General features: G+C 44.3%; 1 protein-coding gene across 1 annotated transcript in view; it reads right to left on the reverse strand.

Annotated features, from left to right (window-relative positions):
* The window catches only part of mcmdc2 (minichromosome maintenance domain containing 2), a 163,955-nt gene that overhangs the window by 134,650 nt on the left and 15,966 nt on the right, over nucleotides 1-13,339 (reverse strand). Inside the window, exons 2-3 of the mRNA XM_070884760.1 lie at nucleotides 9,836-9,966; nucleotides 9,627-9,686 (exon numbers count right to left, since the gene is read on the reverse strand). Of these exons, the coding sequence (XP_070740861.1) occupies nucleotides 9,627-9,686; nucleotides 9,836-9,966 (191 nt within the window). The remainder of the gene's footprint in view (nucleotides 1-9,626; nucleotides 9,687-9,835; nucleotides 9,967-13,339) is intronic.

The raw sequence follows: 13,339 nt of genomic DNA on the forward strand, positions 1-13,339 counted from the left end.
GGGAGGGGAAGATGTGATTGGTGGTGGGATCATACTGGAGGTGGTGGAAATGGCGGAGGATGATCCATTGAACATGGAGGCTGGTGGGGTGAAAGGTGAGGACAAGGAGAACCATGTCATGGTTCTGAGAGGGAGGGGAAGGTGTGAGAGCAGAGGTGTGGGAAATAGAACAGACACGGTTGAGGGCCATGTTAACCATGGCGGAGAGGAATCCTCTGTTGAGGAAAAAGGAAGATATGTCAGAGTTACTAGTGTGAAAGGTGGCATTGTCAGAGCAGATGCGACAGAGACGGAGAAAATGGGAGAATGGAGTCCTTACAGGATGTGGGGTGGGAGGAAGTGTAGTCCAGGTAGCTGTGGGAGTCGGTGGGCTTATACTGGATACTGGTCGAAAGCCTATCCCCAGAGATGGAGACAGAGAAGTCGAGGAAGGGAAGGGAAGAGTCGGAGATGGACCATGTGAAGGTGAGGGAAGGGTGGAAATTGGATGCAAAGCGAATGAAATTGTCAAGTTCAGGGCGAGAGCAGGAAACGATATATAAACAATGGAACAAATCCAATAGGTAGAAAAAAGTTGCATTTAAACTTAAAATAGAAAGAAATAGAGAAAGAAGATGAAGGTCGAAATAATGGGAAAGGGATACGAATGGAAACAAGGAATGAAAGGGCAAGCACAATTGTAGTTTTGTAATTCTTTCCTTTCTGTTTAAAATTGTGTTTTAACCACTTGTTTTTGTAATATTGGGTTGCTAATTAAAATAATTAAGTTATTCTGCATACCTACATAGATTATTTTGGTTGTTTCAGTGTCAGTTTTCTGGCTCGTGAAAACATTTAGAGGGCAAAATTCGGAGGGCCCCGTTTAGGGCTGTAATTTTTTACTTTGAGAAATGTTAGCGTTTGCCGAGATGCCTTGCTAATTGGGTGTTTTCGCCCCAGGAGTGGGTGGTAAATGGGGTGCTAATGGCCTCAGCTAGGCGCAGCAGGGGCGCTGTTCACAGCCACTTATGCAATTTCACTGCTGCACAGGAGGGCAGAAAAAGGAGTGGGAGAGCTATAGTGATAGGGGATTCGATTGTAAGGGGGATAGATAGGTATTTTTGCCTCCCTGGTGCAAGGGTCAAGGATGTCATGGAGTGGCTGCAGGGCATTCTGGAGGGGGAGGGTGAATAGCCAGATGTTGTGGTACATATAGGTACCAACAATATAGGTAAAAAACGGGATGAGGTCCTACAAGCTGAATTTAGGGAGCTAGGAGTTAAATTAAAAAGTAGTACCTCAAAGGTAGTAATCTCAGGACTGCTACCAGTTCCACATGCTAGTCAGAGTAGGAATTGCAGGATAGCTCAAATGAATACATGGCTTGAGGAATGGTGCAAGGGGGAAGGATTCAAATTCCTGGGACATTGGAACCGGTTCTGGGGGAGGTGGGACCAGTACAAACCAGACGGTCTGCACCTGGGCAGGATCGGAACCGATGTCCTTGGCGGAGTGTTGGCCAGTGCTGTTGGGGAGGGTATAAAATAAAATGGCAGGGGGATGGGAATCTATGCAGGGAGACATAGGGAAGTAAAAAGGGGCAGAAGCAAAAGGTAGGAAGGAGAAAAGCAAGAGTGGAGAGCAGAGAAATCAAGGGCAAAAATCAAAAAGAACCACATTACAACATGATTCAAAAAGGACAAAGAGTGTTAAAAAAACAAGCCTGATGGCTGAGTCTCAATGCCAGGAGCATTCGTAATAAGGTGGATGAATTGATTGCGCAAATAGTTGTTAACGGGTGTGATATAATTGGGATTATGGAGACATGGCTCCAGAGTAACCAAGGCTGAGAACTCAACATCCAGGGTATTCAATATTGAGGAAGGACAGACAGGAAGGAAAAGGAGGTGGGGTAGCGTTACTGGTTAAAGAGGAAAGTAACACAATAGCAAGGAAGGACATGAGCGTGGATGATGTGGAATCTGTATGGGTAGAGCTGTGAAACACCAAAGGGCAGAAAACGTTAGTGGGAGTTGTATACAGACCACCAAACAGTAGTAAGGAGGTTGGGGATGGCAGCAAATGGGAAATTAGGTACGCGTACAATAATGGTACAGCAGTTATCATGGGTGACTTTAATCTACATATTGATTGGGCTAACCAAACTGGTAGCAATACTGTGGAGGAGGATTTCCTAGAGTGTATAAGAGATGGTTTTCGAGACCAATATGTCGAGGAACCAACTAGAGAGCAGGCCATCCTTGACTGGGTCTTGTGTAACGAGAGGGGATTAATTAGCAATCTGGTCGTGCAGGGCCCCTTGGGGAAGAGTGACCATAATATGGTAGAATTCTTCATTAAGATGGAGAGTGACACAATTAATTCAGAGGCTAGGGTTCTGAACTTAAAGAAAGGAAACTTCGACGGCATGAGACGTGAATTGGCGAGGATAGACTGGAGAATGATACTTAAAGGGTTGATAGTGGATAGGCAATGGCAGACATTTAAAGATCACATGGATGAACTACAACAATTGTACATCCCTGTATGGCGTAAGAATAAAAAAGGGAAGGTGGCTCAACCATGGCTCTCAAGGGAAATAATTAGGAGGGGGGAAATAGAGTATGAGAGTAAGCTTGCAGGGAACATAAAAACTGACTGCAAAAGCTTCTATAGATATGTGAAGAGAAAAAGATTGGTGAAGACGAATGTAGGTCCCTTGCAGTTAGAATCAGGTGAATTCATAATGGGGAACAAGGAAATGGCAGACAAATTGAACAAATACGAAGGAAGACAAGAATAATCTCCCGAAAATACTAGGAGACCGAGGGTCTAGCGAGAAGGAAGAACTGAGGGAAATCCTTATCAGTCAGGAAATGGTGTTAGGGAAATTGAAGGGACTGAAGGCCGATAAATCCCCAGGGCCTGATAGTCTGCATCCCAGAGTACTTAAGGAAGTGGCCCTAGAAATAGTAGATGCATTGGTGGTCAATTTCCAACATTCCATGGACTCTGGATCAGTTCCTATGGATTGGAGGGTAGCTAATGTAATCCTACTTTTTAAAAAAGGAGGGAAAGAGAAAACAGGGAATTATAGCCTGACATCGGTGGTGGGGGAAATGCTGGAATCAATTATTAAAGATTTAATAGCAGCGCATCTGGAAAGCAGTGACAGGATCGGTCCAAGTCAGTATGGATTTATGAAAGGGAAATCATGCTTGACAAATCTTCTAGAGTTTTTTGAGGATGTAACTAGTAGAGTGGATAAGGGAGAACCAGTGGATGTGGTGTATTTGGACTTTCAAAAGGCTTTTGATAAGATCCCTCACCTAAGAGATTAGTGTGCAAAATTAAGGCACATGGTATTGGGGGTAATGTATTGACGTGGATAGAGAACTGGTTGGCAGACAGGAAGCAAAGAGTGGGAATAAGCGGGTCCTTTTCAGAATGGCAGGCAGTGACTAGTGGGGTGCCGCAGTGTTCAGTGCTGGGACCCCAGCTATTTACAATATACATTAATAATTTAGACAAAGGCATTGATGATAATATCTCCAAGTTTGCAGATGACACTAAGCTGAGTGGCAGTGCGAGCTGCGAGGAGGATGCTAAGAGGCTGCAGGGGGACTGGGACATGTTAGGTGAATGGGTAAATGCATGGCAGATGCAGTATAATGTGGATAAATGTGAGGTTATCCACTTAGGTGGCAAAAACAGGAAGGCAGATTATTATCTGAATGGTGACAGATTAGTAAAAGGGGAGGTGCAAAGAGACCTGGGTGTCATGGTCCATCAGTCATTGAAGGTAGGCATGCAGGTACAGCAGGCAGTAAAGAAAACAAATGGCATGTTGGCCTTCATAGCGAGGGGATTTGAGTATAGGAGCAGGGAGGTCTTACTGCAGTTGTACAGGGCCTTGGTGAGGCCACACCTTGAGTATTGTGTGCAGTTTTGGTCTCCTAATCTGAGGAAGGACGTGCTTGCTATTGAGGGAGTGCAGCGAAGGTTCACCAGACTGATTCCCGGGATGGCAGGACTGACATATGAGGAAAGACTGGATCGCTTATACCTACTGGAATTTAGAAGAATGAGAGGGAATCTCATAGAAACTTATATAATTCTAACGGGACTGGACAAGTTAGATGTAGGTAGAATGTTCCCGATGTTGGGGAAATCCAGAACCAGGGGTCACAGTCTAGGGATAAGGGGTAAGCCATATAGGACCGAGATGAGGAGAAACTTTTTCACCCAGAGAGTTGTGAACCTGTGGAATTCTCTGCCACAGAAAGTTGTTGAGTCCAGTTCGTTGGACATATTCAAAAGGGAGTTAGATGTGGCCCTTACGGCTAAAGGGATCAGGGGGTATGGCGAGAAGGCAGGGGTGGGGCACTGAGGTTGCATGATCAGCCATGATCATATTGAATGGCGGTGCAGGCTCGAAGGGCCGAATGGCCTGCTCCTGCACCCATTTTCTATGTTTCTATGTTTCAGCTGAGTTCTATTCATCAATCAGCCTTTAATCCTTAACTCCAGCTCCATCTGGCTCTTAAAGGGGAGGTCATTTGAACTTGCTGCTACTCATTTTCAGCATTGCTAAAGGAATTCATTCATCTCTGGAGCTGAGGAAGCTACTGAAATGGCTGCTGGATATCCCCCTTGAAGGGAGAGGGCCACAAGATTCAGCAATGTGGCTCTGGAGGCATTGGTGGGGGCGCTCGAGGCCAGGAGGGACTCCCTGTTCTCTGCATCGGGAAGGAGGCCTTCACCCCGCAGTTTTTCCATGCTATGTGGCAAGAGGTGGCCCAAGTGGTGTCGGCCAGCACTGAGGTACAGAGAAGCCTCACCCAGTGCCACAAAAAATTCAACGACCTATGTCGGGTGGTGAAAATGAGTACAAGCTTCCACACCTCCTCCATACAAGCTGCGCAACCTCTGTCTGCGCACACTGTGCAATCCACCACTTCCACACCACCCAACCACTAAGCATCTGCAGATACTCACACTCACATCCTCATCTCATGCCTTGCCTACGTTCACAGCTATTCAACCACAGTAGGCATATCTTCCACATACATAGCTGGACTCTTACTCACACAAGTTCTTTTCTTTTGCAGGTGAAGATGGCACATAACAGACGGGAGCAGCAGAGGACTGGAGGAGGGAGCCTGACCTGCGGCCCATCTTTGACCTTGAGGAGTGAGTGATGGTCTCACTGGCCCGCAGATGGTATCTTTATCCCCTCTCCTTTTCTCATACTACTGCCCCTCCCACACCAGAATGCTTTATCACTTTCCAATCCCCTCTCCTTCTCTCATGCCTCTTCCGTCGTCCCCACATCAGAATGCTTTATCACGTTCCAGCTCCTTGCTCCATTCCTGCCCACTGCCCTCACCTTAATGTGAGTCTTGTGCCATTTATGCTTTCAGATAACCAGGCAGAAGCTGTCCATCCTGCACCTGAGCACCCCCCCTCAAGACATTGTGGAGGGAAAGGAAGAGGAGGAAGAGCAGGAGGAAGAGGAGCCAAGCACTGCGTCATTGCTTCTCTCACCCACAGGCATCAGCTCAGATACTGGCACTACGCATTCCTTATAGATTAGGCTAGTAGAGGGGCCTAGCAAGACCAAAGGGAAAGGGAACCTCAGGAGCCATCTCCCCAAAGGGCGAGTTCGAGCACGGGTTCTGCTCCACAGGACTCAGATGAGAACCTCAATGGGGAGGCATTCACACAAAAGGTGATGGTCATGCACTCTGACATCATAGGTGCAATGGCAAATGTGCCCAAAAGCCTCTCGGCAGTGGTACAGAGCATGGAGTGTTTGCTAGTGCTGTTGGGGAGGGGTTAAACTAATATGGCAGGGGGATGGGAACTTATGCAAGGAGACAGAGGGAAGTAGAATGGCAGAAGCAAAAGATAGAAAGAAAAAAAGTAAAAGTGGAGGGCAGAGAAACCCAAGACAAAAATCAAAAAGGGCCACATTACAGCAAAATTCTAAAGAGGCAAAGGGTGTTAAAAAGACAAGCCTGAAGGCGCTCTGCCTCAATGCGAGGAGTATTCGTAATAAGGTGGACGAATTAACTGCGCAGGCAGCAATTAACAAATATGATATAATTGGTATCACAGAGACATGGCTCCAGGGTGACCAAGGCTGGGAACTCAACATCCAGGAGTATTCAACATTCAGGAAGGATAGACGGAAAGGAAAAGGAGGTGGGGTAGCGTTGCTGGTTAAAGAGGAAATTAACGTAATAGTAAGGAAGGACATTAGCTTGGAGAATGTGGAATCTGTATGGGTGGAGCTGCGGAATACCAAAGGGCGGAAAACGCTAGTGGGAGTTGTGTACAGACCACCAAACAGTAGTAGTGAGGTTGGGGACAGCATCAAACAAAAATTAGGGATGCGTGCAATAAAAGTACAGCAGTTATCATGGGCAACTTTAATCTACATATAGATTGGGCTAACCAAACTGGTAGCAATACGGTGGAGGACGATTTCCTGGAGTGTATTAGGGATGGTTTTCGAGACCAATATGTCGAGGAACCAACTAGAGGGCAGGCCATCCTATACTGGATGATGTGTTATGAGAAAGGACTAATTAGCAATCTTGTTGTGCGAGGCCCCTTGGGGAAGAGTGACCACAATATGGTAGAATTCTTTATTAAGATGGAGAGTGACACAGTTAATTCAGAGAATAGGGTCCTGAACTTAAGGAAAGGTAACTTCGATGGTATGAGACGTGAATCGGCTAGAATAGACTGGCAAATGATACTTAAAGGGTAGACGATGGATGGGCAATGGCAAACATTTAAAGATCACATGGCTGAACTACAACAATTGTACATCCCTGTCTGGAGTAAAAATAAAACGGGGAAGGTGGCTCAACCGTGCCTAACAAGGGAAATTAAGGATAGTGTTAAATCCAAGGACGAGGCATATAAATTGGCCAGAAAAAGCAGCAAACCTAAGGATTGGGAGAAATTTAGAATTCAGCAGAGGACGACAAAGGGTTTAATTAGGAGGGGGAAATAAAGCATGAGAGGAAGCTTGCTGGGAACATAAAAACCTACTGCAAAAGCTTCTATAGATATGTAAAAAGAAAAAGATTAGTGAAGACAAACATATGTCCCTTGAGTCAGAATCAAATGAATTTATAATGAGGAACAAAGAAATGGCAGACCAGTTGAACAAATACTTTGGTTCTGTCTTCACGAAGGAAGACACAAATAACCTTCCGTAAATACGAGGGGACCGAGGGTCTCGTAAGGAGGAACTGAAGGAAATCCTTATTAGTCAGGAAATTGTGTTGGGGAAATTAATGGGATTGAAGGCCGATAAATCCCCAAGGCCGGATAGTATGCATCCCAGAGTACTTAAGGAAGTGGCCCTAGAAATAGTGGATGCATTGGTGATCATTTTCCAACAGTCTTATCGACTCTGGATCAGTTCCTATGGACTGGAGGGTAGCTAATGTAACACCACTTTTTAAAAAAGGAGGGAGAGAGAAAACGGGTAATTATAAACCGGTTAGCCTGAGATCAGTAGTCGGGAAAATGTTGGAATCAATTATTAAAGATGAAATAGCAGCGCATTTGGAAAGCAGTGACAGGATCAGTCCAAGTCAGCATGGATTTATGAAAGGGAAATCATGCTTGACAAATCTTCTAGAATTTTTTGAGGATGTAACTAGTAGAGTGGACAATGGAGAACCAGTGGATATGGTGTATTTGGACTTTCAAAAGGCTTTTGACAAGGTCCCATACAAGAGATTGATGTGCAAAATTAAAGCACATGGTATTGGGGGTAATGTACTGACGTGGATAGAGAACTAGTTGGCAGACAGGAAGCAGAGAGTCGGGATAAACAGGTCCTTTTCAGAATAGCAGGCAGTGACTAGTGGGGTGCCGCAGGGCTCAGTGCTGGGAGCTCAGCTATTTGCAATATACATCAATGATTTGGATGAAGGAATTGAGTGTAATATCTCCAAGTTTGCAGATGACACTAAGCTAGGTGGCGGTGTGAGCTGTGAGGAGGATGCTAAGAGGCTGCAGGGTGACTTGGACAGTATAGGTGAGTGGGCAAATGCATGGCAGGTGCAGTATAATGTGTGGTTATCCATTTTGGTGGCAAAAACACAAAGGCAGAATATTATCTGAATGGTGGCAGATTAGGAAAAGGGGAGGTGCAACAAGAACTGAGTGTTAAGGTACATCAGTCATTGAAAGTTGGCATGCAGGTACAGCAGGTGGTGAAGAAGGGAAGAGGTATGTTGACCTTCATAGCTAGGGGATTTGAGTAGAGGAGCAGGGAGGTCTTACTGCAGTTGTACAGGGCCTTGGTGAGGCCTCACCTGGAATATTGTATCCAGTTTTGGTTTCCTAATCTGAGAAAGGACATTCTTGCTATTGAGGGAGTGCAGCGAAGGTTCAGCAGACTGATTCCCGGGATGGCAGGACTGACATATGAGGAGAGACTGGATTGACTGGGCCTGTATTCATTGAAGTTTGGAAGGATGAGAGGGGATCTCATAGAAACATATAAAATTCTGACGGAACTGGACAGGTTAGATGCAGGAAGAATGTTCCCGATGTTGGGGAAGTCCAGAACCAGGGGACACAGTCTAAGGATAAGGGGTAAGTCACTTAGGACTGAGTTGAGGAGAAACTTCTTCACTCAGAGAGTTGTTAACTTGTGGAATTCTCTACCGCAGAGAGTTGTTGATGCTAGTTCGTTGGATATATTCAAGAGAGAGTTAGATATGGCCCTTACGGCTAAAGGGATCAAGGGGTATGGAGAGAAAGCAGGAAAGGGGTACTGAAGTGAATGATCAGCCATGATCTTATTGAATGGTGGTGCAGGCTCGAAGGGCCGAATGGCCTACTCCTGCACCTATTTTCTATGTTTCTATGGAGGAGTCCACCTCCAGCATTGCACAGAGTTCTGCGCACACCATGGAACCCATCATTGTCAATCTGCAGACGAGGGTGGACTCACAGAGAGACCATGTGAAACGCGTATCATGGGCGACGTGGCAGCTTCCATTGCAGCACAGGCGGAAGCAACTCAACGTATTGGTGCTGCACTGCCAACAATGGTTGGTGGCATCGAAGCTCAGACTGCTCTCATGCTCCAGCCAACTCCTGACTGCAATTCAACAGCTGAAGCTGTCGTTGTCACCGCCAGGCAGTAAAGTGAGGGGGCAAGTCCAAATTTCACTTCCTGGGCGGTAACAAGGCACTGCGCACGGCGATGATGTCATTATTGCCACGTGCAGCCGAGCAGGACGCTTCCGGTAGGAGCGAGGCGCTACCTCGTACTGCCTCCGCTAAACCCCCACCCAATTCCATGGGGGGGTGCGCCACTTTTATTGCCGCACCCTGGCGAAAAGCATTTTGCGCTCCGTTAGAGCCTCTCAGAGGTGTTAGCGACAGATGCACAAGAGGCTAATTTCAATCCCTTGTTTCTTTGAATCTTTCAGCATCCAAGGGGTTAAAATTTTGAAATGTTGGATCTTCTTGTATATGACTTGAAAAGTGACTGTGGTACAGGCTCAGAAAGATATTATCTGCATCCCATATGTGAAGAAAACCTATGATACAAACTGCTCATTGGACCAGATTAAGTTTAATCTAATTTTGATAGACCTATTTACCTGGTTTTCTGTTTCTAATTGTTGAATTAATGACAATGTCTTGATAGATGTAAAGCAAACCTGAAAGACACATGTACTCAAATTGAGAAACTTCCCAAAAACGTGAATCCTAAATCAGACAATATGAATTGAGAAAACTGGAATTAAAAATGTAAACTTCACTGTATGTGCATCACTTGCATCATTCAAGATTTTTCTTTTTTACTCACAGACTGAAACAAACACGCAGCTCTTATCGGCTGATGAAGAACACAGTTACCAAGCCTTGCATCCAACTCCGTCAGGTCAGATGGATTCACACAAATAATGAAGCGATAAACAGCATGACACTGTTTAGAATCTGTAAAATAAATATATTTTAGACCAAATATTTATAAACTCTGGCCCTACAAGAGTGCTGAAATAAATGTACACGCATACAGGTCAGGGTTAATAAGTGCATTATGCTAATGTATAAGACTAATAATTTAAAATGGAATAACTGATTAATTTTCATTTGGTCTGAATTTTAATCATTAACACTGACAATTGTATGAACTTAAACATAAATACAGCAAAATGTAGTGCAATAAATCTAAACAAAAGACTACTCCTGATCAGCATGTATACAGCAATAAAGTTATCACTGATGGATATGCTTTGCAAGGTAGCCCATGTCAGATGTCACTATTTCAATTAATGAACAATGTTACAAATTTGGGGTCTGCATCAGATATTCTCTCATGTTCAGCATTACCAATTTCTCCCATAAATAGACCCCAAATCCTTTATATTCAGCAGTTATCTTCACTGCCCAATATCTAGTTACAAGATATGTAACAGTGTGTAACAGTGAAATCCCTTTGGTGCTTCTCCTGACTTCCGGAAGACAGACTCTAGTGAGATATGGCCATTATCAGGCTGGTTTATTTTACATGTATGAATGAACAATATTTACAGTGAGTTTTAATCCATTTCACAACGCTTTTCATAACAGAAAATGACAGTATGCCACACTATCCCTGTTCGCAGGCTAACTACACTGCTCTGACTAGAAATTTCACTGAAACTAGTCAGCATTTAACCAGCAGGGAGCTCTCATTCTTGTGCCTGACTTTTTTACCATTGTTGGTTGGACAGGTAACCAAAAGCATGATCTTTGACCTTCCCAGCGCTCTGTGCTCTGAGATTGGGCAGTTGAGTTGTCAATTAAATCTGCTACTCTTGTCCTAGGTCTGGGCTCTTGACAGCCAACCTCTACTGAGCTTACATGAATGAAGCAATTCCAACATATTATGTATGAATGATTAATGGATGCATTCAATGAACCTCCATTGTCTCAAGCTGATGTGAAATGCAGGTGCCTTGTATGAATGTAACCCGCATTCCCAGAATCCATTCCCAGATATGGATTTAATTTAATTTAACTTAATAGCAACATATTAATACAAGTTACCTGAAATGCCTCTTGTCATATTTTGGAATTTTTGACAATTTGACAACTGGGCAGCAGGATTCTACAGAGGATTATTTTGTGGGGATGTACAACATATAAATCAAAAACATTGATTTAAAATTGCCTTGGTGAGACCACATCTAGAATAATATGTCTCTTTACTTTAAAATGGGTATTGTTTGGTTGGTGAATGTGTAACTATGATCACTTGTTACTAATGCATAACATGATTTAATCCCAAAACAGACAGGTTACAGGAAAGAAAAATGCTAATTGCATGAGGAGGCTGGATAGTCTTTTCCTGTCTGAAATAATGATGTATATAAGAGAACAATTACATCACTTCCTTACTGTAAATTATTCTTTAAAGAATTTTACTAAAAGACTAAAAGCCATGTTTTCCAAAAATAAGTTAATTATCATCTTTCCATGGATGTTAATGAGTCCCGATAAAAATGGTGGCTACATATAATATTGTTGCTGGCCATTTCATGCTGCTGAGGATGTTCAGCAAGGTAGGTGGCAAATTTTGGCACAAAGGGGAACAGTTTCAACAGAGCCAATGTGCAGCAAGTGGTTAGTTGTTTCAATGCAGTTTCTTAAATCCTAAGGTCATGTGAGCAAATGAGGAAAAGGATCTTTTGACTGAGAAATAATGCCAAATTAGAGTTGTCTAAAGTGACCACATTGAACTAAAAGGAGAAGAATGCATTCAGCACTGGTGGGGAAGAGTAAGTGGAAGTGGAAGCAGATAAACTGATGTGTAGCTGCTATGGAACTCATGGATTTGTACCTTGCAGGGTTTCCACACAGAGCAACACTTATTAGTCAGCAGAAGCTTTTCTTGCTGTTTTTGAGAAACTTTAGAGCTCTCTGCATGGAATAGCAAAGAATATGCAGTAGGACTGCTCTTATATCTGTGGAGGTTGCGAGAGGATTTCAGAATTCTGCAGAGCATCATGAAACAATTAGAAATCCCACAACTATCTGCAAGGGAGCCTACAAGGATAAAGAACGCAAGCATAGTTGTGTTGCTGGCAACACTGTGTCTACTCGGTGCAGGCTCGAAGGGCCGAATGGCCTACTCCTGCACCTATTTTCTATGTTTCTATGTTTACTACTATTGTGATCTTGGGCTCCAGTTTGCAGAAGGCTTTCATTCTAGCCTCGAGAGGCTGGGGGATAGTTTTGAGAGGACCTTCACACTCCTTAGTGGTGGCCAATGATCTATCCCTACATACATCCCTGCTTATCAACAATGGTCTTGATAAGAAGAGATATCTGTGAAACATTTACTTCTTAAGGTAATGAACCCCTGCTGACTCCCTAAGAATTGTAGAAAAGGCAGGTAGCAGATATGAACCGCCAGCTAGTGTAGGAGCCAAGGTACTCACAATCATTGCAGGGCTGTCTCAGGACGCAGCAGAAGTCATAAAGTCCTCATTGAGGAGCAGCAACGTGCTATTACATTTGTACTTAGGAGCATGAGACTAGGCAGCAGACAGCACATAGCCTATACTCTCAGGAAGGGAAAGCATTGGGGTACTAAACATTATAACTGAGGCACAGAACTTAATTAGAGAAATAAACGGATGGCACCTTCTTTGGAATGTGTAGTGTTCTTACACACTACTATAAATTCACACGAGGCACATTCTGCAGACAAGGTCACTCTGTGACCCGAACCTTTATTCACAGGACCAAGAAGTGATGACCCTGCGTGGGACCTCCCTTTATATACCTGGATGACAAGGTGAGGAGTGTCTCCCACAAGTTCACCCCGTGGTCAAGGTGTGCATTTCTTAGGTGTATACAGTATGCAGTGTTGTTACATGAAGGTTACAGTTACATGAAGGTTACATACATGACATCACCTCCCCCCTCAACGTCTTATGGGGTCAAAGATTAAGTCTTTCAGGCGGTCGACGCTCTCTCGTGGAGCGCCGCAGTTGGGGCTCTGGTTGTGGAGCCTTGGCATGCATCTCCGTCACCTGTGGTGATTCCGGCTTGTCCGGGCTGGCCGCAGGGACTGTGCATGCTGCTGAAAGTTCTTGTTGCTCGTTCACTGGCGGTGGTGTGGGCAACATCTCATGATCTTCCTCAGTTTCCTCAGTGTCCATGCTGAACCATTTTTTTTACTTGGTCCAGATGCTTGCGGCATATCTGGCCATTGTTAAGTCTGACCACTATGCCCCTATTCCCCTCTTTGCCAATTACAATACCCTCAAGCCATTTGGGCCCCAAAGCGTGATTAAGAACAAATATAGGGTCATCGATT

Source organism: Pristiophorus japonicus, chromosome 1 (genome assembly GCF_044704955.1).
Source record: "Pristiophorus japonicus isolate sPriJap1 chromosome 1, sPriJap1.hap1, whole genome shotgun sequence".
Taxonomy (NCBI): Eukaryota; Metazoa; Chordata; class Chondrichthyes; family Pristiophoridae; genus Pristiophorus; species Pristiophorus japonicus.